This window comes from Perca fluviatilis, chromosome 2 (assembly GCF_010015445.1).
Source record: "Perca fluviatilis chromosome 2, GENO_Pfluv_1.0, whole genome shotgun sequence".
NCBI classification, from domain to species: Eukaryota; Metazoa; Chordata; class Actinopteri; order Perciformes; family Percidae; genus Perca; species Perca fluviatilis.
Genome location: NC_053113.1, coordinates 34,472,104 through 34,498,022, shown reverse-complemented (window position 1 = coordinate 34,498,022; position 25,919 = coordinate 34,472,104). Strand labels below are relative to the sequence as shown.

Below are 25,919 nucleotides of genomic sequence, written 5' to 3'. Positions count from 1 at the left end.
CAGCCCATTAAAGGTACACAAGTGTTAGGCTTAACTGTAATGAGCTCAAACAAATCGAAAAAGATGAAAGGGTAGGACAAAAATTTTATATCTGGTGCTTACATTGGAAGATTCATGGACACTTAATGCAGATTATTTTGTACGTACAGCCTACAAAATATGCTTTGACAATATTGCATCAAAGACCAATGGGTGAGGGCATCCTCTGTCTGATGTACAGTCAGCTGATGTACCATAGTAGGAGGGAAGCTTTTGTCTGAAAATCTATATAAACCAGTGTAAAGACACAGTATTCTCATCCAGATAGTTGAGCGATGGAGATCTCTGCTCTCTGTATTGGCCTGATCCTGTCTTTGGGTTTGTGTGGGCTGAACTCAGATGGTTCTGAGGATGATGTTAAACAAAGGACTGGGCTTACTCAGGATAGGATTGGCGCAAATGTGAAATGTAAGCTCCAGGGTACCACTCGTCTCCCTGTGTTCTCAATGGATGGTGACTACATTATTGGGGGTGTGTTCTCTATACATCACTACATGAAAACAGTGAAGCATAACTACACCACCATGCCTGAGCCACTAAGATGCACAGGAAGGTTAGTAAGAGGGAGAAGTGGGGGATAAGAGGATGTTAGTCTGTGTGAGGATAGAAATGTTTTGATTTGTATGATGTGAATACAATTATATTGGAAAAGTTTTGTATAGAATCAAAAAACGAAACAAACAAATCTTTTTTTTCACATACATTTACAAATCAGTAGGTAATATTCGCAGTTGAAAATACTAGATATGAAAAATTAGATTTTTGTATTTTTTAACATATAAGTTTAACAACTGAATTATAATTGTTAACCTAGATGGAAAAAACGACTTTAGATTAAGTTGATTCTATGCATTTGATTATTATGAATGTTGGACCGATATCTAATCCTGTGTTTTGGATTTTGGTGGTTGTTTCTCCCGTTTGATGTATTTTCTGTTAAAATAGGGAACTGTAAATTTGAACAGTGACATGAGTGTTTGTGTGCAGCATTGACTCCCGTGAACTGCGCTTCTCACACGCAATGATCTTCGCCATCGAGGAGATAAACAACAGCACGGAGCTGCTGCCGGGAATCAAACTCGGTTATCAGATCTATGACTCGTGCGCCTCGGTGCCCGTGACGGTGCACGTGGCATTCCAGCTTTCAAATGGTCTGGACCCGGTGTTTTACATTGCCGACAATTGCTCACAATCTGGTATGGTGAAGGCTGTTGTTGGTGAGTCTGGGTCCTCGCCATCCATCAGCATGTCGCGCATCATCGGGCCCTTTAACATTCCTCAAGTAAATATTCAGAATTTCTGGCAAACTCTGTGTAATACAGAACAGTTCTGTTTTTGCCTGTGCCGTGAAATAATTACACTGTTATTTCCCTTCAGGTGAGCTACTTTGCCACTTGTGCATGTCTGTCCAATAAGCAACAGTACCCAAATTTCTTCAGAACAATCCCTAGTGATCAGTTCCAGGCTGACGCGCTGGCCAAGCTGGTAAAACACTTTGGCTGGACTTGGATAGGTGCTGTCCGGTCAGATTCGGATTATGGCAATAATGGTATGGCATCTTTTCTGGACGCAGCACAGAGAGAGGGGATCTGTGTGGAATACTCAGAATCTTTCTATCGGACCCACCCACGTAGCAGGATCCAGAGAGTAGCCGACGTTATCCGCAGGTTTGATGTTCCCTGTGTTAACACTGACCTTCTGCACACAAAAGCACATCATTGTTTAGGCAAATATAATATTGAAGATTGTTTTATTATATTAGTGAAAATTCTGAAATTTATCTTTTTTTCATGACGTTACTTTCTCAAATATATTACTGATATTGTTATCAGTGAGACCAAATACTAAAGTATATCTAATGTTTGTATGAACTATCTTGATACGTAATTAAAAACGCTAATTTAAATCTTTTTACTGACATAGACATAATGCAATGCACTATAATTTCTCTCCAGGTCGACCGCTATGGTTGTTGTGGCATTTGCAGCCTCTGGAGATCTGAGGCTTCTGCTGGAGGAGCTGTTGCTTGAGCCTTCCCCACCTCGCCAGTGGATAGGCAGTGAAGCCTGGGTAACAGACACAGAATTGCTGAGGTTCAGCTTCTGTGCTGGAGCCATCGGATTTGGCATTGAGCGATCCGTCATCCCAGGTCTGAGAGACTTCTTGCTGGATCTCTCTCCCTCTAAAGTGGCTGCCTCTCCAGTGCTTACTGAGTTCTGGGAGGATGCATTCAACTGCAGGCTGGGAAAAAGTGAGAAAGTTGTATATAGACTCTCCAGGCCACCAAGCTCAATACAGATTAAAAATTGTATTTACTAATGTGTATTAGTTAAAGTTTATAGATCTAAGTAGGCTGTTACTGTATACTGAGAATTATTTCAAATAATGTAGTTTAACCCATTAAAACAGAGGTAGTTCATCAAAGGAAAAGGTGTTGATATCGTATGCCTTTTACTATTGTGACCAATTGTCTTATGCCTGATTTCTGTTAATGAGAGCTAGTAAACATTGAGTTTCTGCAAGCCATGTATGGCAGGTTAAGAAAAGCCAAAATTTAATAATAATAATAATAATAAACACAAGAAAGAATGATAATGCTGTCTCTGTGTGTCTCAGGTGCAGCCACAGATAAGAGATTATGTGATGGAACTGAAGACATAAAGACACTCCAGAGCCCGTACACTGACACATCTAAGCTTCGAATCACTAACATGGTATACAAGGCTGTTTATGCAATAGCTCATGCCATTTATAAACCAGTGTGTCAGAAAACAAATTCTACAACTCAGTGTGAAAAATTCACTAGGATAGAGTCCAAAGAGGTCAGTTGAATGTAAGGAAAAACGCTGATGCCTTTTTTGTTTTAATGTACCTTCTCTGAAATGAGGTATTCATTTTATTTAACATTATTTCCTTGCTCTCCCTCACTGTTTTATTTCATCTTGACAGGTTCTTACTCAGCTGAAGAAAGTACATTTTTCACAAAATGGTTATGATGTGTCATTTGATGCCAACGGGGATCCTGTGGCAAGATACGAGCTGGTTAACTGGCAAAAAAGTGAGAGTGGCAGCATTGAGATGGTAACAGTAGGGCACTACGATGCATCACTGCCGGTGAGCCAGAAGTTCCGTATCAACAGGAACCTCACCTGGGTGGACGGTGGGACACAAGTAAGGAGCACAAAAACAATAATTTAACTTATTAAAATTTGGCGATCTTGAAGGATAAGTGTTTTTGGTCCATGTTTGTAAAGTCCATATTGGCTGTAAAGAAATTCCAAAGTTACAGTATTTTGAGAGTCCCCCTTTATATTTTCTTTAAAAAGAGAGTATCTAAAATATTGTAACTTTGGAACATATTCACTTGATTTGTCCAGTTCAGACTGCTGAATCATTATATGAGCTTCAGTTGTATTTTGTCCCCCAGTAATTACATTGACATGGCTTTAGGAGGGGTTACAGTTTGGTTACAATGACCAATACACTTTTCACTACACATATTGACATATGGGTATTGATTGAAGACAGACTTGGAAAACATTTGAACCTATCCTTTAATCCTCAGAGTTTAAGAGCACACCTGAATATGTATGAGTTTGTTTTGCCAGGTGCCTGTGTCAGTGTGCACTGACAGCTGTCCTCCAGGAACTCATAAAGTACTGCGAAAAGGAAAACCCATCTGCTGTTATGATTGTATACTGTGTCCTGAGGGAGAGATTAGCAATGCTACAGGTATTTGTTTTTCTCCTAATCCATAGCGATGTACTTTTCAACATCAAACTACATTAACTGCTAAAAGCCCTTTTTGTATTTTTTTTCCAGATTCCCCTGATTGTTTCCCTTGCCCCAAGGAGTTCTGGCCCAATGCAGAGAGAGACACTTGTCTCCCCAAACCTGTAGAGTTTCTGTCCTACAACGAGGTCCTAGGAGTCATCCTGGCTACATTCTCAGTTGGTGGCGCCTGTCTGGCCATTATAACAGCGGCTGTGTTCTATCGTCACAGGACATCCCCGATTGTTAGGGCCAACAACTCTGAGCTGAGCTTCCTGCTGCTCTTCTCCCTGACTCTGTGTTTCTTATGTTCATTAACTTTCATTGGAGCACCCTCTGAGTGGTCCTGCATGCTGCGCCACACAGCGTTTGGAATCACCTTTGTCCTCTGTATGTCTTGTGTTCTTGGAAAAACAATAGTAGTGTTAATGGCCTTCAAAGCTACACTCCCAGGTAGTAATGTGATGAAATGGTTTGGTCCTCCACAGCAAAGAATGACTGTAGTGTCTTTCACGTTTATTCAAGTTTTAATATGTACTATTTGGTTGGGTCTTAGCCCCCCTTTTCCAATGAAAAACCTAACTATATACAAAAAGAGAATCATCCTGGAGTGTGCATTAGGCTCAGCTATTGGGTTCTGGGCTGTACTCGGGTACATAGGCCTACTGGCTGTCTTTTGCTTTGTGTTAGCTGTCCTAGCTCGGAAATTACCTGATAATTTTAATGAGGCCAAGCTCATCACCTTCAGCATGCTGATATTCTGTGCAGTCTGGATCACCTTTATTCCTGCATATCTCAGCTCTCCTGGGAAATTTACTGTTGCTGTGGAGATATTTGCCATTCTGGCCTCCAGTTTTGGACTAATACTGTGTATATTTGCTCCAAAGTGTTTCATTATATTGTTTAAGCCAGAGAAGAACACCAAGAAACATTTAATGAACAAAAATCCATCCTAAGACATCTGAGGTTTGGAAATATTTAAGATGGCAACATACAGTATAAAGCTTATGCTGAGCACATCCATCAATTATTTATATTTACAAATATTTCCCTAATTTTAATGTAATTTTGTCAATGTCCTTAGTTGTACTTTACAAACCTTTTTCATCATGCACTAAAACATATAAAATAAAGTGAATAAATAAAGTCCAAATACATAACATCCGTCCTGAGGTCTTTCTGTACAATTCATAAAATCATTGCTATTTGAGTAATACGTCGCTATGGCTAAAATACAGTTTAAATGGTGTGAATATGAAACATCAGAAGACAAAATTCTCTCATTTTGTTATAGCACCCATCCCTAAATCTCCAAATGGCTCAGCTAACTGTTGCAATTAATGTAGAATTTCTAAACAATAGTGCTAGCAAGACAAGTTCATTGATGTAGCACGTTTAAAAACTGGAGGATCCCCTGGAGTTGACCATAGTGCTATGCAAGTTAAAGTGAACCGCACAATCTTAACCGGTAATGTCACCAAAAACAACAACAACAAATAATAAATGGCAATGGAAAAATACAAGGCAATGTATTATTTCCACAAATCTAAAACAGAAAAAAAAACTTGTAAGCTCAATTACTGTACAAAATACTTAAGTATATTAAAACGACTTAGAGCAAACAAAGCCCATTGAAAACAAGTATAGTACGTCTTGAGTTTTGTGTTTTGTTTTGTGCCTCTTCTGCAGCGCTGTGGAGGAATGTCTGGCAATGCGAGACTACTCTAAACCAATCGCAATTGTCATGGGCGGCGCTAAGTTCTAGACGCAGCAACGGTGTCTCTGCAAAATAGTATCATGAAGGAACTTCTTTTGGGGAAACCTTTGCACCTTGCAAAATAAAACCTCTCATTAATATATTAAATGAAGTTAACTGTTCACACAATACAGTAACGTGAGCTATTTAAATTAGCTGGATACATGGTTAAACATAATTTCCTCTTACCAGTGTATTGACGTGGTTACTTCGTTCACAGCATCCCCACCAAATGGTTCCAAAACGTCCTAGTTAGATAGTAAATGCTGTAAACATGTTCTTTGTAAATCTTTACAATCATTCCTTGAAAGAACCAAGCAGGCCTGCTTTATTTCCTGTAGTGAACAGATTTTGAGAACCGCAACAAATAGAGATTGAAAGGTGAGGGGCAAAGCCGGGAGAAGAAGTTCTTTCTTCTTAAAGAAGAAGTTACAGGTCTGTGAGAGCCAGAAATCTTGCTTGTTTGTAGATGACCAAATACTTCTTTTACCAAGGAATTTACCAATTAATCATTAAAAATCCCACAATGGGATTTTCTTGATTTTTTTTTCTCATTTTGTTTCTCATAGTTGAAGTGTACCTGTGACGAAAATTACAGGCCTCTCTCATCTTTTTAAGTGGGAGAACTTGCACAATTGGTGGCTGACTAAATACTTTTTTGCCCCAGTGTAATGCTCTATCGCTGTGGTCTCTCCCCTCTCCATGTCTGTCAAGGTATCATAATACAGGTAGACTGACATACTGAGTACAAATAAGCTGTATCTGCATCCTTCTGATGCGCCAGCGGGGGAATGTCGCCACCAGACACCACAATTATGGTAGACTGAGAAATACAGAGAGCCTTCCCTGACAATGATAAGCCTAATCCGCAATGTGTGAACTTGTTTGGCAAGGGCTATAATGTAAATGATGTCCATTTATATGCAAAAGTTCTGCACTCTAGCTTTAAAATGCAACAGTTAAAAGGATTGTTAAATTTTTTTTAATTAATAAAATTCCCAGTAAGGGACTGTTCGTTATTTATTTCAGGGGCCTAGACATAACCCTCCCCTCGCCAGTATTCATTTTTCTATGACCCTCCAAAATGATTTTGAAAAAAGGCATGACACTCCCCAAACAATTTATCAATACCTTCTATACTGGTTTGTGCTTGGTAAAGATATACAGGTTACCATTGTTTTTTTACAGCAACGATATACATGATTAAACCTATGCACTCTCATCTGATGCATCACACTCCTCTGTTATGGTGTGGTGGCCATTTCAGTAGATTTACTCACTAACGTTGTTGTGGAAACATAATAAGCATGAAAACTAAATGCACACTTCCTGCATTACTTCAAATACTAAGTTACTCCTCTAGTAAACTAGTATTCACGTTAAATAAAACAATAAAACATTGAGACCATTCAGGAAAGCACTCTGGGTAACATTCAACACACAAACTGGTTGCTATGGACTCCTCACTAGGCTTCCTCCACTTCGCCGCTTAAACAAAGTGGAATAAACGTAAGTCCAAATCTACACAAAACCCGCAATCAGTTAGTAAGCTGACATCAAATGTGGCATTTAGGAAATCTTTATTGCAACCTTGGCATGGTAAGATGTCCAGACTAGCAACATTCATTTTCGTTTTTTGCATACTGCTGCTCGCATCGTCAGCCAGGAAATATTTTTTTTACTAAAGCAGTATATGAAATCATATGTATTACCTACCACCATTTACTTGTTTTGTGTTATTTAGCTAAGATATTTATAAAATATCTGGTCATGCCAGACGTAATTATTCCACTCATTTTTTAAACAATGCAATTATCCGTTTCAGCCACCAGGGGGGCAGTGCTCCCTGTGCCACACAGCCAGAGGTGTATAGTCCAGGTGCCAGAAAGTAGAAATCCTGTCCAGCAGCTGTCCCAACCATCACTAAACCAGCTCCTCTACCAGGTAGATGAGCTCGTTAGTGAAAACACCTGTTCTAGATGTAGAGGCAGATCCAAAAACATGGCAGGATTTTTACTTTCTGGCACCTGGACTATACACCTCTGCACACAGCCAAACTCATGGGTCAGACCCATCTGGTAGCGAAGGAGGGCCGAGACTGAGCGCTACATGGAAAAATATGCACCAAACAAGCCACTTTGAAATTTAGCTGTTTCTATGAATACAAAAGTTGGTTAACTCCCCCCCCTCTTGAGAATTTTTTTTTGGATGACCCTCCCCTCAACAAAGAATAAAAAGACAAGACCCTCCCCGATTTTCCTCTGGTGGTCCATTCCATAAATACCGAACGGTCCCTAACAGATTTTTCATAGTTCTGGTGAGTCACTGTGATTACAGAAAATGTTTCCATTTAAATATTTATCATCCTGGAATTTATATTCTCCATGGCAACCTGGAGTTGATCCAGTTTTAGCTTTGTGTTTTAGTGTTCCAATGTCGGAAGCGGCCTACACTTTATCCATGGTAAAACTGCTTTGCGCTGGCTGTTCCATTATTTTTCTATACCTCCCAACTAGGCGCAGCACTACCCTTGGCATCGTGCAACGCTCGTTCCTGCTGACATTTTAAGGCGCAACCAATTCCAGGAGCCTGTTGCACAAAAGTAGAATGAAGAAATCCAGGATAAATGAAAAAGCGCAGCTTGACTTAGTGTGATCCACTCATCGCGGCTTAATCGGCAGGATAAGTAGGTGAAGCTATGTCAAGCCAGGTGTAGATAGCTAGGATAAGTGCACGTTCACGGCTTTCTTAAATAGATGGAGAAGACGTGTGCAGCATATGTTTTACCCGCTGAGCAGCAGCTTCTAATGGAAAATTACGAGGATGTGAAACATATAATATGCAAAAAGGGAAATACGGCTGTTATCAAACGGAAAAAAAAGCCCGACAGACAATAGCGGACTTCCTAAAAAACTTTAATAATCTAGTCACTCCACGTTTTTACAAAGTTGTACATTCGTTCGTACACACATTTTAATTGCTTTAATATGCTTGTTTTAAGTGTTGGTTTTATTGCTGTATCTGTTTTTATGTGCTAAATGTGCTGGTTTTACACTAAAGTGTCTTTGAGTAGCCTGTAAAGCACTATATAAATAAAATGTATTATTATTTAGCCTACTTTGCCTTAAAAGTGAGCAGAGGGAATTCTTGTTCCTCTGGAAATTTACCCTAAGGACTAGGCTTAATTTCAAACCCTTATTCATAATGCGAGAATATGTTTTACAACCATGCACAAATCTCCATAAGCTATGTCTAATTCTAAATATCTTTCTACAATTAATGTTCAAACAGAACAAACATGACTGGACAAAAACTAGAAAAATAAGTAAGTGACTTCAATACACACTGTAAGCATATTATATATTATTATATGTAGCCTTTTATTATTCATGTTTTTTTTTCTCACTCCCAAGCTTGAAGATGACAAGTCACAGCACCAAAATAAAATGATTAAGAAGTGTGGCATTCCAATACATTCTCACTCACATTTGGTAAAAATGGACGTTTGGTCAGGTGCCATTGTCGTTGTTATTGACGCTAAAAGTCCCCTTTTTGAGTCCGCTGCACAGCCTGTTAGCCTGCTCTGGAGCAGGCTAGCTGCAAAGAATAATTCATCCAGGATAACCTGAATATCCCGGCTTAATCCCTTATCCTGGTTTTGTGCCCCCGGACGCTCCTGCGCTGCGCTCTGCCTCTTTGCTTTGAGCCATACCTCGCGGTTTTGCAGCGGATCATGTGCAAGAGGCTTAACACACAAAGTAGACACCCAAAACCCAACAAATTAAATCCTGCTCATTCATTTCCTTTATGTGTTTATTACAGTTTGTGATTAAATGTTTTGTTGTTAAAAATTGAATAATATATAATGTCAATAATATAGTCTGCTTGATGTGAGCCACGTATTGTCCTCTCTCTTGCACCATAGCTTTTCATTGTGATTGGTTTATCCAGCGATGACTCATATGACCTAAGAAATGATGCAGGCATCAGTTTTTATATAGTGTACTGCATTAGCTCTTCAGAGAATATGTTGGAGAACCATCTTCTCCAGTACACACAGTCTTAATGGGGTCAGTATGGACACTGCATTCTACCCTTGTAGGGGCTTCTACCTGCTTCTTTGGGCATTATTTAGCCTTCTTTTTTCAGTGTTCTCTGATGTAAAGAAAAGGGAAGCACTAAGTTTAGAGAGAGGTGTGGTGAAAGAAGAAGATACTTTAATAGAGAGACTGAGTGGTTTGGGGATAGAGGGAGTGAGTGGTGCTGGTTCTACCTTACCTCAGTGTGTGAAACTGTCAGATAGTGAGCCTCTGGCCCTGCAGTCGGAAGGGGATGTTGTGATTGGTGGGCTTTTCCCTCTCCATTATGTAGCTCCTAAGCCACAGCACAGCTACCACAGCAAACCTCAGCTCACACCTTGCAGTGGGTAAGTGTGAGGATACTGTTGATATCTGGTATGGTCCCACTTTAAAAAATGTTTTTTTTCATTTTTATTTTTTATTTTTACACAAACTGAAATCACTGAAATAATTCCCTCTTGCTGTGATTGTATCTCTGTATTGCTCTTACACTGTTCTCATGCTTTTATATTGTGCTGTCATACTTCCTTTTGTTTCTCATGACGAAGAGACTACATTCAATTTTATTTAATTCTCTGCAGCTTTGACCACAGAGCCTTCCACTGGATGATGGCCATGGTGTTTGCAGTGGAGGAAATTAACCGTAATTCAAGTCTGTTACCAGGTGTTAAACTAGGCTACCGGATCATAGACAGCTGTGACGATGTCCACACCAGCCTGCAAGCTCTTTTGTCTTTAGTCAGTTACTCCAAAGCTGTGATGAGTGAGGTGAAACAAATGTCAGAAATTGAAACAAGATTAGATATGCCCAATGACAGGGGTACAAGATCAGAGAGGGTAAAGACAGGAGAAAACAAAAGAAAGAAAAGGATGCTGAGCACAGTGAAACATAGAGGCAGTGAAATTAGTGAAGCAATGCCTCACAGTCTTGAAAATAATGGAAAGTACATAAATGGAAACGTAACAGAGGAGAAAATGGATACAAATACACAATCTCAAAGTTTTTCCTTATGTCTGGCTGATTCTCCTGTGCCTGCTGTGATCGGCCTTGCATCCTCTTCCCCTACAAGAGCTGTAGCTCAAACTCTTGGCCCTTTCAACCTCCCACTGGTAAGAAAGGAATGAAAAAGTAGACACAGTACTATATTTTCACATAGGATGTCCTTTCCACTACTTGTTTTTTAAAAATAAATAACACAACAATGTTTGATACGGTTTTGTTTTTGGTATTTGTCTTATCTCAATACAGTTAACTTTGTCTCCCAATAGGTGAGTTATTTTGCCACTTGTACCTGTCTTTCTGACAAGCATATGTACCCGTCATTCTTGCGGACTGTGCCGAGTGATTTCTTTCAAGTTAGAGGTCTTGTTCAGCTGGTCACCTTCTTAGGCTGGCTCTGGGTCGGCACAATAGGGACCACGGTGAGATAAGGACTTTTTTTTTTACCCCATCAATAGTCAGTTAACACAATAACGTGATTTACAAAACATTTCTCTATATATTTCAGGATGACTACAGTCAGTATGGCATCCAAGCATTTTCTAATCAGTTTAGACAACAAGGTGGGTGTCTGGCATTTCATCAGACTATCCCAACATCCCCCACAGCGGCTGAGATACAGGAGATGGTAGACACTCTGCAAAGTTCAACCGCACGGGTAATGGTGGTCTTTGCCACGGAGGGACAGCTGCTGGATCTTTTCTTAGAGGTAACCACTCTATATATCTGTTAATGTATATGTATAGGCATAACATATGCTATTTTATGCAGTATTTAAAGTAATAATATGATAATTAGGAGTGCCAAAAGATTGTTGGTGCTCATGCTCATTTGTTTGTTTTCTTATCAAATTTCTTTGGGTGTGCCTTATTTTCCAGCTGGCTCAGAGAAATGTGACAGGGATCCAGTGGGTAGCTAGTGAAGCCTGGGTGACCGCTAGCCTGCTGACCTCTTCCCACTTTCACCCTGTTCTAGAGGGCACGCTGGGCTTCTCCTTCCCTACAGTCAGGATCCCCGGCTTCAAAGAATTCCTGTTGAATGTCTACCCCTCTCCCAAACCTGGGATGACATTTGTCAACATGTTCTGGGAAGAGCTGTTTGGCTGCAGGCTAGAGTTTAAAGAAGACCACTCCAAAGAAAATCAAGCAGTGGATAACTTTGAATTCAATGCTTTTGGTTACAAAACAGACTCTCAAAACAATTCTGGGTACTTGGTCAGACCTATTGTAGGAAAAACAAGCATGGTCAAGGAGTCTGCTGATGAAAACTATAAAGGTGCTGCTGAAAAGCCTGTTTGCACTGGTTCAGAGGATCTGAGGTACACTAACAGCAGTTTTACGGATGTATCAGATGTATCCTATAATGTGTATAAAGCTGTATACGCCATTGCCCATGCACTGCACACTTTATTGAACTGTGATTCTGCAGGACATAACAAGGGAACATGTGATAATCACAAATTATTTACGTCTAGGCAGGTAAGTTGAACCACTAAAAATATCTTAATCAATTGTTTATTTGAATTAGGCTATGTAATTATTTTAATGTTTCCTTGGGTTCTTGGATCATTCTTTTGGCCTGCTGTTCTCTTTTGTTCTTTGTTTTTTCTTCCTCCTTTCATACAGTTGCTGCATCATCTGAAGATAGTGAATTTTACCAACCAGTTTGAGGAGAAGGTATATTTTGACTCCAACGGAGAGCCGGTCCCTCTCTATGACATCATTAACTGGCAGAAGGATAGCAAGGGGATAATTAGGTGAAATATTATACTTTAATAGACAGGAATGCAACTGTGTTTAAGGATTCATGATTGCTACAATTTTGTATGTGTATTTCGGCTTTTTACGCATTCATCTGAGTTATGATACATACGTGTCACTTGTGTGGCCTAATTACATTTTAAAATAATTCCATGCTGTGTTTAGATTTATTAAAGTGGGAAGCTATGACGGTTCGGCTCCATTGAGAAGACAGTTGCAGATAGAGCAGAACACCATTGTGTGGACAAAAGGACAGTCACAGGTGGGTCATATGTCCCCTAAAACAATATCATTAAAATGATTTAAGTTTCTTTACAGGATAGAACATTGAAATTATTACCTGATTATTAAAATTGCTGTTCATTTTCTTCAGTAGAAAAACAAGCATCTATTCTGCAGCAAAGCAAATCTTGATGTGTAATTTTGCACCTATTTTTATTCAGGTGCCTGCATCTCAGTGTAGTGCTCCATGCTCCCCTGGCAGCAGGCAGGCCAGACGTCCAGGAGAGCCCCACTGCTGCTTTGATTGCTTGCCTTGTGCAGATGGACAGATCACCAACCAGACTGGTAGCCCATACTTGCTTTGTGTATTCATATATTTTCTAAGCAAAAGGCCATTAAAACCAGAAAAAAATGTTGTTGTTATTTGGAAGCAAACTGTTGTGTAGAGTTTGTGTGTGTTTACACAGTGTGTATCTACTGTATGTGTCTCCAAAGGTTCCACTGAGTGCACAAAATGTCCTGAATACTACTGGTCAGACAAAGACAAGGTGAAATGCATAGCCGGAATCGAAGAATTCTTGTCTTTCCACGACACCATGGGCATCATCCTTGTCACCCTCACATTGCTGGGTGTCGTCATGACAACCATCGTCACTGCTGTCTTCTACCGTTTCCGTTCCACACCGATTGTCAAGGCCAACAACTCAGAAATAAGTTTCTTGCTTCTCCTGTCACTCAAGCTTTGCTTCTTGTGTCCCCTTCTGTTCATTGGCCAGCCATCTATGTGGACATGCAGGCTCCGCCAGGCAGCATTCGGCATCAGCTTTGTCCTCTGTCTGTCCTGCCTCCTCGTTAAGACCATCGTGGTTCTCTTGGCCTTCCGGGCTAATGCACCTGGTTCCAGGGGTCTGAAGTTGTTTGGTCCCTCTCAACAGAGGATTCTGATCCTCTGCACTACAGCTCCTCAGGTGGGAGAGCTATTTTGTTGACTACTTTATTATTTTGTGTGTTTTTAAAGAATTGCTCATCTTTCCATCTTGCCATCAGGTTTGTCTCTGTGCTGGTTGGCTTTTGGGCGCAGCTCCCTTCCCATTCAAGAACCCAAACTATCAAGCCACGACTGGAAAAGTAAGAATTACAGCATACTATAATGTCTTTTATGATACTACCATTAGGAGTCAGACATATTCAAATCATACACATAAGGGCTGTAAAGGAACACGCCGACTTATTGGGACTTTATGTATGGACTTATCTAACTCTGGGGGATTCTGGTGAATAAGCTAAAGTCCCAATAAGTCGGCATGTTCCTTTAATGTTTGTTATTGAAATCAGAAAGGAACCCAACATATTCACATAACATTATTATTTCACACCCTGATACAAACTGCACTATATGTTTTAATTGATCTGTATATATTGTTGAACATACTTAGATTGTTGTGGAGTGTAAGGAACCATGGCCCCCTGGATTTTATCTGGTCCTGGGCTACATTGGTCTGCTGGCCTTCATATGCCTACTCCTTGCGTTTCTCGGACGCAAACTACCTGATACCTTCAATGAGGCGAAGCTCATCACCTTCAGCATGCTGATCTTCTTGGCCGTCTGGATCTCTTTCATTCCAGCTTATGTTAGCTCTCCTGGGAAGTTCACTGTGGCTGTGGAAGTATTTGCTATATTAGCTTCAAGTTTTGGACTGTTACTTTGTATTTTTGTACCCAAATGTTATATAATATTATTGCAGCCTCAGAGGAACATAAAGAAAGGCATGACTAGAAAATATCTTACATGAACTTAACATTTATCATCATCAACGTTTTATTCAAAACTCAAGGTCCATTCAAAAGACACAGACATGACATACCTTAAAAACAAATAGAAACATATACAAAGAAATTATGTTGTTATAGGTGGTCATTTTAAGTCGCCATCAAGCAAACAAAAGCACCTGCTTTTCAATTTGAAATTATGAAAATACATTTAAATAAGTTTTAATATTTTAATGTGAAACAAAATAAAATGCCACATTAAACCAGTCCCATGTTTTGAATTGTAGTACGGACCTGACTGAAAGTTTGCCTAATTACTGTAAATGAATATGACTGGAGTGTGTGAATACCTTTTCCTGTTACTAGCATTGTTTCTCAATGTGGTGGTACAGCCCACCCCCAGGGGGCGTCAAAGGATGACAGAGGGTGGCTTTGAGGTGCCCTTGGGGGCGTTTGTTTTAAAGCGAGTTTACACCAAAGATCACAACAATACGAGTTTACACTTTAAACTACTTTTAAAAAACAGTGGTCTGCAACATTAAAACCTGCCAGTTTACGCCACTGTAGTCTATATCTACTTCTGGGACTGCTCCATTGCCGTTGGAAATTCTGCCAGATTTCACTCTTTTACGTTACCTTGCGTTTTGTTTGTGTTGGCATTTTTTAACTCCAGTGGATTTATGAGGACTATGGTTAACAGCTCTTCAGATCTCTGTAGGGTAAATCCAGGGACCTGAAAAATGGGACCTGTAAAATGGATGGGGGGGGCTGGTCCAGAAAAGGTTGAGAACCACTGCTGTACAGCATCTCATAAACTATAACCCTTTATCTGGGGAGAAGTTAATTTCTTCTATTAGATTTCTAATAATAAGAGGTATTGGTGTTTTTATCCTCTCTATGCACTGAGCTTGAAAACTATTTTTTTCTGGGGCCATGACTGGTACAGATACTCTGGAAGCTTAGTGATTTGAAACAGTGTCACAAAACCACTAGTCTGGATCAACAACGTTAATTTTGTTCCGGCGATGTGTGTTGCCGTTTTTTTTCTATGGACAAAATACACATGGTGATACAGAGCAAATTACGTGTAACCATGTATACAGCTAATTTAAATAGCTCATATTATTGTATTTTGTGAACAGTTAACTTCATTTAATATTGTATGTGGCGTTTTCTTTTACGGGGTGCAAATGTTACACCTAAAGAAGTTCCTTCCCGAGGCCATTTTGTAGAGCCACCGTCTTTGCAACCGGAGCGTAGCGCCGTGATTGTGATTGGTTTAAAGAAATGCCAACATCACAGTTTTTTTTCCTATCCTGTAATGTATATATACAGTGCCTTGCGAAAGTATTCGGCCCCCTTGAACGTTTCGACCTTTTGCCACATTTCAGGCCTCAAACATAAAGATATAAAACTGTAATTTTTTGTGAAGAATCAACAACAAGTGGGTCCCAATTATGAAGTGGAACGAAATTCATTGGCTATTTCAAACTTTTTTAACAAATAAAAAACTGAAAAAGTGGGCGTGCAAAATTATTCAGCCCCTTTACTTTCAGTGCAGCAAACTCTCTCCAGAAGTTCAGTGAGGATCTCTGAATGATCCAATGTTGACCTAAATGACTTATGATGATAAATAGAATCCAGCTGTGTGTAATCAAGTCTCCGTATAAATGCACCTGCTCTGTGATAGTCTCAGAGGTCCGTGTAAAGCGCAGAGAGCATCATGAAGAACAAGGAACACACCAGGCAGGTCCGAGATACTGTTGTGGAGAAGTTTAAAGCCGGATTTGGATACAAAAAGATTTCCCAAGCTTTAAACATCCCAAGGAGCACTGTGCAAGCGATAATATTGAAATGGAAGGAGTATCAGACCACTACAAATCTACGAAGACCCGGCCGTCCCTCTAAACTTTCAGCTCATACAATGAGAAGACTGATCAGAGATGCAGCCAAGAGGCCCTGGATCACTCTGGATGAACTGCAGAGATCTACAGCTGAGGTGGGAGACTCTGTCCATAGGACAACAATCAGTCGTATACTGCACAAATCTGGCCTTTATGGAAGAGTGGCAAGAAGAAAGCCATTTCTTAAAGATATCCATAAAAAGTGTTGTTTAAAGTTTGCCAAAAGCCACCTGGGAGACACACCAAACATGTGGAAGAAGGTGCTGTGGTCAGATGAAACCAAAATCGAACTTTTCGGAACAATGCAAAACGTTATGTTTGCGTAAAAGCAACACAGCTCATCACCCTGAACACACCATCCCCACTGTCAAACATGGTGGTGGCAGCATCATGGTTTGGGCCTGCTTTTCTTCAGCAGGGACAGGGAAGATGGTTAAAATTGATGGGAAGATGGATGGAGCCAAATACAGGACCATTCTGGAAGAAAACCTGATGGAGTCTGCAAAAGACCTGAGACTGGGACTGAGATTTGTCTTCCAACAAGACAATGATCCAAAACATGAAGCAAAATCTACAATGGAATGGTTCACAAATAAACATATCCAGGTGTTAGAATGGCCAAGTCAAAGTCCAGACCTGAATCCAATCGAGAATCTGTGGAAAGAACTGAAAACTGCTGTTCACAAACGCTCTCCATCCAACCTCACTGAGCTCGAGCTGCTTTGCAAGGAGGAATGGGCAAATATTTCAGTCTCTCGATGTGCAAAACTGATAGAGACATACCCCAAGCGACTTACAGCTGTAATCGTAGCAAAAGGTGGCGCTACAAAGTATTAACTTAAGGGGGCTGAATAATTTTGCACGCCCAATATTTCAGTTTTTTATTTGTTTAAAAGGTTTGAAATATCCAATAAATTTCGTTCCACTTCATGATTGTGTCCCACTTGTTGTTGATTCTTCACAAAAAATTACAGTTTTATATCTTTATGTTTGAGGCCTGAAATGTGGCAAAAGGTCGAAAAGTTCAAGGGGGCCGAATACTTCCGCAAGGCACTGTATGTCCATAGTGCTGTGGAGATAGGTCTGGTAATGTGAGACTACAAAACCACCAAAACACTTTTTTGTAGAACCTTAGCAGTGGCATGGACCATTGCAGCAGACCAGGAGCGTGCTCCATGACTTCCTCCAGGGAGGGGGTGTGCCATCCAGAGCATGCCCCCTCCGGCTTGTAGACCTGAACCGGACGAGGGGGAGGGATTAAACTGCATGCAGCCTGGTTGTGAAGAGGGTCGTCTCGTCCAGAGCAACGGTTACTGGAACAGATGGACTGCTTGGACACAGCCATGGAGACTGGAGGCGACGACAAGGGGCTATCAGACTCTAGAGACGAAGGGGGGATGTGGTCACCAGCAAGTGAGGGGAAATCCAGCTTGCCTGGAATGGAAAATACAGAGCTAATGTCTAATAATGGCTAGAATGTAATAAACTTCTACAAGGAAACGAATCTATCCAGCTGCCTTCCTGTCAGCTCCGATAACAATTCATGCTAAAAGTATGCTGTTTTAATTATTTTTAGGACAAGATGATAATATCGGATCACAACAGCCCATAATACAATCATCATTAATTAACAGTTTGGTATACGAAGCTGACATTTTAACTTCACCCACCTTTAATCATGATCATCTTTGTGCACAATTGTGCATCTTTTTTTCTGTTGATTGCCCTGTTGCTTTTGGCCCTGTGTTGTGTGATTGTGCCCCATGCTCCTCCGTCCGTGTGCATTTCAACATCATAATCTAAAAGCCATGTTTATTTATTTATGGTAATCTGGTTTTCTCTACAAACAGTTGAGTAATAACTGAAATTAGGTACACATATCTGTCTGACCATGTAACAAAGCACATAGTATTTTGCAAATATCATAGTCTTTTGAATTGAATTGAATTTGTTTATTTTGCACAATAAAATCAAAACAACAGTAACACAAGAAAACTATTTAAAATAAAGATTGTGCAGGTGAGATTAAGAAAACCCCTAGGGGCTTATAGAAGGAATCTCACCTAAGGAAGAGAAGTACAAAATATATAATGAGCAGTTACAATTACAACAGTCCTAAACAAACATCAACAAATTGAACACAAGTAAGCACTGAATTTAAAAAGTAGGTTGGCTAGATAAACAACAAAGGCATGACATAAATTACAAAAATATAGATACAATGAGGATATGTGGACTTATGTGCGCATGTGTGAGTAGTCATGAGAGACAAGAATGCCAAACAAAATCATATATGAATAGTTCAGATCAAAACAGGTCCTAAGCCTCTTTTTATATTTTTTGACAGAAGTTGACTGAAATGTAGTGTTGTGCTCCCCTGTTTCTAATAGAGAATTGACAGAGCCTAGAATGGAACATTGAAAGATGTAAATATTTGGCATGTCTTGTATTATAACTGTGTACGTCAGCATTAGACTGAAAAAAATACAACACAAGAAATCAAAAGGGAAGCTGCTGGTGCAAAATTTTGAAAATAAAAACATAAGTTTGTTACTTATTTTTATTAAAGATTGATAGAATCTTGAGCTCTTTAAAGAGAGGGGCTGAATTGTCAGTCCTGCTACTAAATGTGGCAATTCTGAAAAATTTCTTTTGCATAGTATATAGCTTATCAAGGTAGCTTGGATAAGTACCTCCCCAAATAATTTTGCAATACATGGGCTATCGATGAATTAGGCTATAATAAAGAGTAAATAAACATTTCTGATGAACCAAACTTCGAAATTTGCCAATGATGCCAATGGATTTAGAAATCTTACTGCAAACAAAATAAATATGCTTCTTCCAGCTTAGACTATCATATATCAGGATTCCAAGAAAACTTGTAGATGAACCCTGGGTAATTGAATCATTTCCAATGTAAACTGCAAAGAACTATAAATGTGATGAAGTTATTTTTTTTAACATTAAGGTATAATTTGTTTAACTGAAACCATTTGGAAATCTTTCCTAAATCAGAATTTTCTTTGGCCATGAGGACAGAAAAATCTGAATGGTAAAACAATAAATTGGTATCATCAGCAAAAATGATGGGAAACAAGGAGGATAATGCTGCAGACAAGTCATTTATATAATTAAGGAACAGAAGTGGTCCTAGAATAGATCCCTGTAGGACCCCGCATATTATATATAGTGGCTCTATTAAATGTCCATCCATTGATATTAACAAACTCTTTGTGATTATGAATATAATTGCAAAACCATGTATAATGGATTCCAGCAAATCCATAGTGTAAGAGGTTTTGGAGTAAGATATCATGATTAACTGTATCAAAAGCTTTGGATAAATCAAGAAATATTCCTAAGGCATATTTATTGTTATTTAATGCAGTATGTATTTTGTCAACCAGTTGAAGCACAGCCATTTCTGTAGAATAATGTTTCCTAAATCCATAATGATGTTCATACAGGATGTTGCACTTCTGCAGATGTTTCATCATTCTATTATAAACCAACTTTTTCCAAAATCGTGGAGAAACATGGAAGTACAAAACTAGGAGGGTAATTATTAAATGAACTTCGGTCTCCAAAAAGTACAGGATCTACTTTAGCAATTTTCAATTAATTTGGTATTATTCCAGTTTCTAAAGATTTTGTATAAATAGAAGTCATTGGCTTAATAATTGAGGACAGTTCAACAGTTAAGTTTGGGACAGTTGAATACATTTTTATTTAATTATTATTGATTTCCTTGTATAGTGTGTACAATTCTAAACTCATTGACCTTGGATCAATCCAAAATAAAGCTCATGGGTGTAGCAGGGTAGAAGATCAGCAGAACGTCTTTTCCAAACAAACTCAGCCTCACAAAGTCACCACTAAATATCTTTATTTCTTCAAAATATACATTAAAGTGACATGCTCCTTGGAATTATACTTATTTATTCTTATCTACACTGTACTATAGTTGCAATGCTGAATTATTAGTTGTATACAACTAGCTTGTCAATACAAATGTGACATTATTCATAATTTGCTAAAACTATTTTAAAATAACATTGAATAGAATGTTTAAAGGTTAATTTATATGTTACTTCTTTTCTTTTCCCATGAGGTGCTGTTTTGTATTCTTTTCTGGCTTCAGTAAAATAATGTAACATTTTGGAGCAAACAGGCAAAACAACAAGCCAAAGCTGGAAGCCAGAATGGCAAATGACTCCACTGAATCTGCATAAATTCCAGGAGAGCTGATATAAGCAGGGATAAATGCTAGCCACACAGCACAGAAGATCAGAATGCTAAAAGTGATGAACTTGGCCTCATTGAATTTGCCAGGCAACCTACGGGCCAGAAAAGCCAGTACAAAGCACAGACAGGCCTGTAGACCAATATATCCCAGAACACACCAGAATGCAAGGCTGGAGCCCACACTGCACTCCAGTATGATCTTTGAGCGTTCATATTGTGTATTTCGGGATGGAAAAGGGGGCGCATTAATGAGCCAGGCAGTACAGATAACCACCTGAATTAGAGTGCAACTGAAGATAATGGCCCTCTGCTGCTTGGGCCCCAGCCACTTCATGATGTTGTCCCCTGGCCTGGTGGCAGTGAAAGCAGCCAACACCACTAGGGTCTTCCCCAGGATGCAAGAGATACAAAGTGAAAATGTGATGCTAAAGGCAGTGTGGCGCAGCATGCAGGACCAAGTTGTTGGCTCTCCAATGAACACCAGGGAACACAGGAAACACAGAGTCAAAGCGAACAGGATGAAAAAGCTGAGTTCAGAGTTATTCACACGGACGATGGCTGTGTTTCTATGGTAGAAAAAGACTGCAAAGACAACTATAGTGAGGCAAGCACCCATCACAGAGATCACTGTCAGGGCTAAACCTACGGAATCATAGGCCAAGAACTCCACCTTCTTGGGGATGCAGGCTGTTCTGTCGTTGTTTGACCAGAAGTCCTCGGGACAAAATGTGCAATCTATTGAATCTAAGGGGAATAGGGTCAAAAAAAGAGCAGCTCAAAACATTTGGTATTCAATTATTATCTGATGTTAATAGAATATATGAGATTTTAATTGTTATGATTTGTATTGCTTGGTTTTAAGCTCACTTGTCTCATTGCTAATTTTGCCACTGTCACATGGTACACAGTCAAAGCAGCAGACAGGCTCCCCACGACGGACAGCCTTCCTGGACCCTGGAAGACAGCTGGTACTGCATACAGACACCAGCACCTAGGGAGGAGACAATGGCTTTCAGCTCTGCAGTACATAAGGAGTTTGCTAAAATTATTATGTTAATTCCTGTTAGTACAATTTCCAAAAAAACATTTTAAAGCAAAAACACCAATATTTGCTGGTTCCAGATTTTTCGAACGTGAAAATGCTGCTTTTCTCTGTTAAGCATCACTGTAAATTGAATATCTTTGCATTCTGTACACTTCATTGAAAATAACAAGCAATTTGCAGACGTCACTTTAGACTCTTGCAATTTATGTCACAAAGTGTAGGCAGGCAGCTGGTGTTTTTGCATATGTTTATTGTAAATAGTCTTGAGTGTGGTGTTTTTCTTTGGGTTGTTTTGTTTTCTTTGCTTGCCTGGCAAAGACACTGAGGACCCCAAACGCACCTGAGGCGCATCTCTTAATCAAGGGAGAGGCGTAGGATTGACACAAGGACACTCTCAACCACACCTGAAGTGCATCTCCTAATCAGGGGAGAGAGGTGAGGTGGGAGCTACATGTGTTCTGGGGCTGAGAGCAAAAGAGATTCAGATGTAGAATACTTGTGGCGCATCTAATAAAATAAACTGTACTTTTGCTGCTGCTATTGAAATTGACTCATATAAAGACAATTTTAAAATCAAATCAAATGTGTGTGGGTGTGTGTATCAAGCCTGAGGATTTAAAGGACCTTAATGTCTACTTTGTGACATTTATGAGCATTTTTCTAGTTTCTGGCATTTTATACATGGAAAGAAAACAGTGGAGAGGTATAGCTGTAATTTGCAAACTAAGGACTTGGTTATTTTCAATAACCTATTTAAAAATTTGAAGTTATATTCAGTATGTTTTACAATAGCTCAATGATCCATTTAACATCATCAAGTGGAAACAATTGACCGTGGCTTGAAAAATGTGGTAAAAATAATAAATGGTTAAAATATGCTCACATTAAGTTTCAGTATTTAATTTGGTTGAAAAAAAGTACTCCAAGATAGCAGCCTTTGTTTGTGTTGTAAATGCAACTCTTCATTTTCCTGCAATCAGCATTGAAATGAAACATTACAAATTTTTATTAAAGAAGAGTTCCACCATAAGGAATACAACAAGAAGCATTAGATCACCATACATGTGATGCTGTATGGCGTGCTTTGAATCTGTTGACTGCATGAATGCGAAGGAACTCACATCAGATCCAGCTCATCCTGCCCACCTGACTTACCTCCACCTCAACCTACAGAACTTCAACAGTTGGCATCTGATGAAGGTAAAAACACAGTGTGAGCAGCTTGCCTCACTCTGATGCCCTGCCCACATTATCCTGTCCTCCTGGATCACCAGCTCCTCTCTGCCAGGCTTGGTTCCGTCAAACAACCCCACGTTGACAAATTCAATGTTCCCGCCTGTGCCTCTCTGCCAGTTGAGGATATCATAATAGGGTATGGAGTCGCCCTTCAGGTCAAAGTTCACCTCCTCCCTGGCAATGTTGAATGTCACTTCCTGGATGTAATGCTGGAGCTTGGAAACCAATAGATCATACAAAATGCTCAAACAATATTTGCAGTGCAATAACAGCATAAAAAAACAACAACAGAAAAATACCTGCCAGGGGTGTATGTTGTTGCTTTGAGCACATGAGTTGTTTTGAAAGGGGCCACTGCCTGGGTGACAGAGAAGAAGGTTGTGCAGGGAATGAGCAATTGCATATACAGCCTTATACACATTATAGGCCACTCTTGGGCTGGATGTATTCATGTAGGCTGAATGCTGCTTCAACAGGGACTCCTGCCCTGAGCAGGGAGGCAAATGGGAGTCGGGTGACAGAGAAGGATTGCAACCATACAGGGCCTCCCACAGCTCCTTAACCAGAATATTATTGGGATACGTCTGAGGGTTGACTTTCTGCAGATAGTCACTGAGTCTGGAGATATGACCTTTTCTGATTCCAAACCCGATGGTGCCTCCTAGGTAGGGATAATACTCGCTCCCTGTAAAGACAGACGCTGTGACCCAGGCCTCACTAGCCACCCACTGGATTCCAGTGATGTTCTGTTTCATATAGTCCCTCAAGAAAGGTGTCATCTCCCCCTCGGCTGAAAATACCACCACCACTTTTGCCGAAGAGCTACGCATCACCTTTATCGAGAGGCAGATGATGAAGCAGGAAGGAGTTTCACAACAATGGGAAAAGGAAGAAAAAAAAGTAGGTTAAAACTAAGTGACATTGAGCAAGACTCGCAGGTACATGATGTGAATTAATTGCTATTTTAAAGTCACTATATGTATAGTCTGGATCAACGGAAGTACATTTCCAGGATAATTGACATCCGGCGCTTGGCTCACGCGCCGGATGTCGCTCAGCTTCTGCTCGGTGTGTTGCCGTTCTCAAAATCCCTTTGTTTCGGGAAACAACAAAAATCCTTGAGCTAGCAAGCTACATGCTAAAAATGGCAAGTTCTGAAAATTGAAAATTTGGACCGTGCAACAAGTCAGATCTGCATGGTTCTTTTGGGGAAAAATTACATCAGTATTGTTAAATTTGTATGACAAAATAACATTTTATAAAACACAGAGGATGGCACTGATGTGTGATCAGACATTGTAAAAGGGTCTTGAGGTAATTAAAAACTCTCTAATGCTATTAAACTTAACTCAGTGTATCTTTGCATCTACCTGCATGATCTCCAGAGCCCTCTTGCGATTGTAGAGCAGAGGGATCATTTCTAGGTACGCTACACACACTTTGGTACCCTGTAATTCTCTCAGTAAACCTTGCACAGCGAAGCGCCCATATTCATGGTCCCCTCGCACCAGCCCCACCCAAGTCCAGTTGAAGTGTAGCAGCAGCTGAGCAATGGCTTTCACCTGGGTTCAACAGAAAAGTGTGCCAATTTACTTGATCTCAAAACACAGACATAAAAAAAGGTTAACTGACATAATTGTATTTGTATGTTTAATAAATATTTGCTCTTGTATTACTGCCAGACAAACACATACATATATGAGAATTTCAAAAAATAAATTTTTAGACTGAAAGAGTTTCAACCCTTTTTGATCTGAGGCCAAACTCTCACCTGATAGTCGTCATTAGGTATTACTCTGAAGAAGGTGGGATATTGTCTTCTGTCAGTGAGACACGCACAGGAAGAAAAGTAGCTGATCTGTGTAAAGAAGAGAAAAAGTACAGTAAAACAGATTATAGGGTAACATGCTAATGTTTTGGGGGGATTACAGAGGGAAAGTCATCATTACCATTGGGATTCTGAATGGCTGCAGGATTCTTGACACCACGATAGATTGAGCAGAACCAGATTCCCCAATCACAGCGAGGAGTGGCGAGGCACCGCTGCACATGGGAGAGTCATCCTCGCTCAGCCCATTCAACACAGCCACAGCAGCCCTCTGACCAGTCAGTGGATATGCACATGAATCAAAGATTTTGTACCCAAGGGTGTAATTGGGCAAAAGCTCCGCACTCTGATTTATCTCCTCCACTGCCAGCCTCATAGTCTGAGCCCAGCGGAAAGCCCTGGGATCAAAGCTGTAGCCCAGCAGACACACACACACACACACACACACACACACACACACACATTGAACCCAGCAGGTGTGGAGAAAAGGTTAATTTAAAGGTAGAGATAAAGTTTTAATTTGAAGTAACTGAACAGATCCTTTTTTGCTTTGTCCATATTTTCTTATCCTTTGTATGTAATATGTAACCAAAATATTTCTTTGGTAATGCTTTATTGTACAGGCCATTTTTGTTGTTGTAATTTCCTAATGATGTTATCTTGAAAACTCATGCAATTTGAAAAATAGATTCAACTATTACACTTCCAAGTCATTAATTCAAATTATTTGCTTGTGTAATATAGACCAAATTCCCATTTTCCAAATATAAATAGTACCAAATTACATATTTCTCTCCAGGAAACTTCTAGAGAATTATTTGTAAAATGATTAAGGACTTACACACCCATAAAATAAAGCATTACTGTGACTTTTTGTGTGTCTCTCTCTCTCTGGAACTGTATTTTCTCAAGCCTAAATCGCTAACTTAAACTCAAAATGCAATTCAGTACAAGCCATCACTGTAGCCTATATGCTAATGTTTTCTTACATGTCAGGCTAAATCTTTACTGTATACTACTGTAGTATCTGGTAAATACAAATATATGCTGAACAATCCATGCACAACAAGAGTTGTAGAAAAAAACATGTTTGTTCTACAAAATCAGACATCATTTAATTGGAAAAAGTTCTCCCACTATGATTTTCACAAACTCACCCATTGCACTTCACTGGCGGTGGTCTGTAGGTGCAGTTGAGGTCTGGCATCTCCTGGTTATAGTGAAGGGGGAAGATCCCCCCAATAACATAGTCACCCTTGGT

The 25,919-nt window shown here is 39.7% G+C and overlaps 3 protein-coding genes across 3 annotated transcripts; 2 read left to right on the top strand and 1 right to left on the bottom strand.

Annotated features, from left to right (window-relative positions):
- Nucleotides 1-479: 479 nt before the first annotated feature.
- Nucleotides 480-4,766, top strand: LOC120548858 (extracellular calcium-sensing receptor-like). The gene is made up of 8 exons (XM_039785380.1): nt 480-592; nt 1,027-1,321; nt 1,417-1,706; nt 1,995-2,290; nt 2,656-2,861; nt 2,989-3,210; nt 3,648-3,771; nt 3,862-4,766. The coding sequence occupies exons 1-8, from the start codon at nt 486-488 to the stop codon at nt 4,764-4,766; spliced, it is 2,445 nt and encodes an 814-aa protein (XP_039641314.1). The 5' UTR covers nt 480-485.
- Nucleotides 4,767-9,063: 4,297 nt separating this feature from the next.
- LOC120551659 (extracellular calcium-sensing receptor) lies at nt 9,064-14,420 on the top strand. The gene is made up of 14 exons (XM_039789157.1): nt 9,064-9,079; nt 9,866-9,992; nt 10,227-10,383; nt 10,591-10,755; nt 10,915-11,067; nt 11,154-11,354; nt 11,524-11,793; nt 11,935-12,123; nt 12,271-12,401; nt 12,571-12,667; nt 12,849-12,972; nt 13,123-13,595; nt 13,675-13,755; nt 14,064-14,420. The coding sequence occupies exons 1-14, from the start codon at nt 9,064-9,066 to the stop codon at nt 14,418-14,420; spliced, it is 2,541 nt and encodes an 846-aa protein (XP_039645091.1).
- A 5,819-nt stretch (nt 14,421-20,239) lies between these two features.
- Nucleotides 20,240-25,919, bottom strand: LOC120548421 (extracellular calcium-sensing receptor-like). The gene is made up of 8 exons (XM_039784688.1): nt 25,816-25,919; nt 24,780-25,068; nt 24,602-24,688; nt 24,201-24,392; nt 23,130-23,663; nt 22,821-23,045; nt 21,417-21,540; nt 20,240-21,293 (listed from the first exon to the last, which is right to left on the bottom strand). Exons 1-8 carry the CDS (start codon nt 25,863-25,865, stop codon nt 20,392-20,394), a joined length of 2,403 nt encoding a protein of 800 aa, XP_039640622.1. The 5' UTR covers nt 25,866-25,919; the 3' UTR covers nt 20,240-20,391.

Bases quoted from the DNA above. Each gene is read 5' to 3' on its own strand.
- LOC120548858 (XM_039785380.1), top strand. From the start codon at position 486: ATGGATGGTGACTACATTATTGGGGGTGTGTTCTCTATACATCACTAC. The intron at 2,291-2,655 runs GTGAGAAAGTTG...TGTGTGTCTCAG, and splicing joins CAACTGCAGGCTGGGAAAAA to GTGCAGCCACAGATAAGAGA. The intron at 3,211-3,647 runs GTAAGGAGCACA...TTGTTTTGCCAG, and splicing joins GGGTGGACGGTGGGACACAA to GTGCCTGTGTCAGTGTGCAC.
- LOC120551659 (XM_039789157.1), top strand. The intron at 10,384-10,590 runs GTCAGTTACTCC...AATAATGGAAAG, and splicing joins TGCAAGCTCTTTTGTCTTTA to TACATAAATGGAAACGTAAC. The intron at 12,668-12,848 runs GTGGGTCATATG...ATTTTTATTCAG, and splicing joins GGACAAAAGGACAGTCACAG to GTGCCTGCATCTCAGTGTAG.
- LOC120548421 (XM_039784688.1), bottom strand. From the start codon at position 25,865: ATGCCAGACCTCAACTGCACCTACAGACCACCGCCAGTGAAGTGCAAT. The intron at 23,046-23,129 runs GTATTTTTCTGT...TTGGTTTCCAAG, and splicing joins ACAACATACACCCCTGGCAG to CTCCAGCATTACATCCAGGA. The intron at 21,541-22,820 runs GCAAGCTGCTCA...TCTCCTCCCTAG, and splicing joins GGGCAGGGCATCAGAGTGAG to GTGCTGGTGTCTGTATGCAG.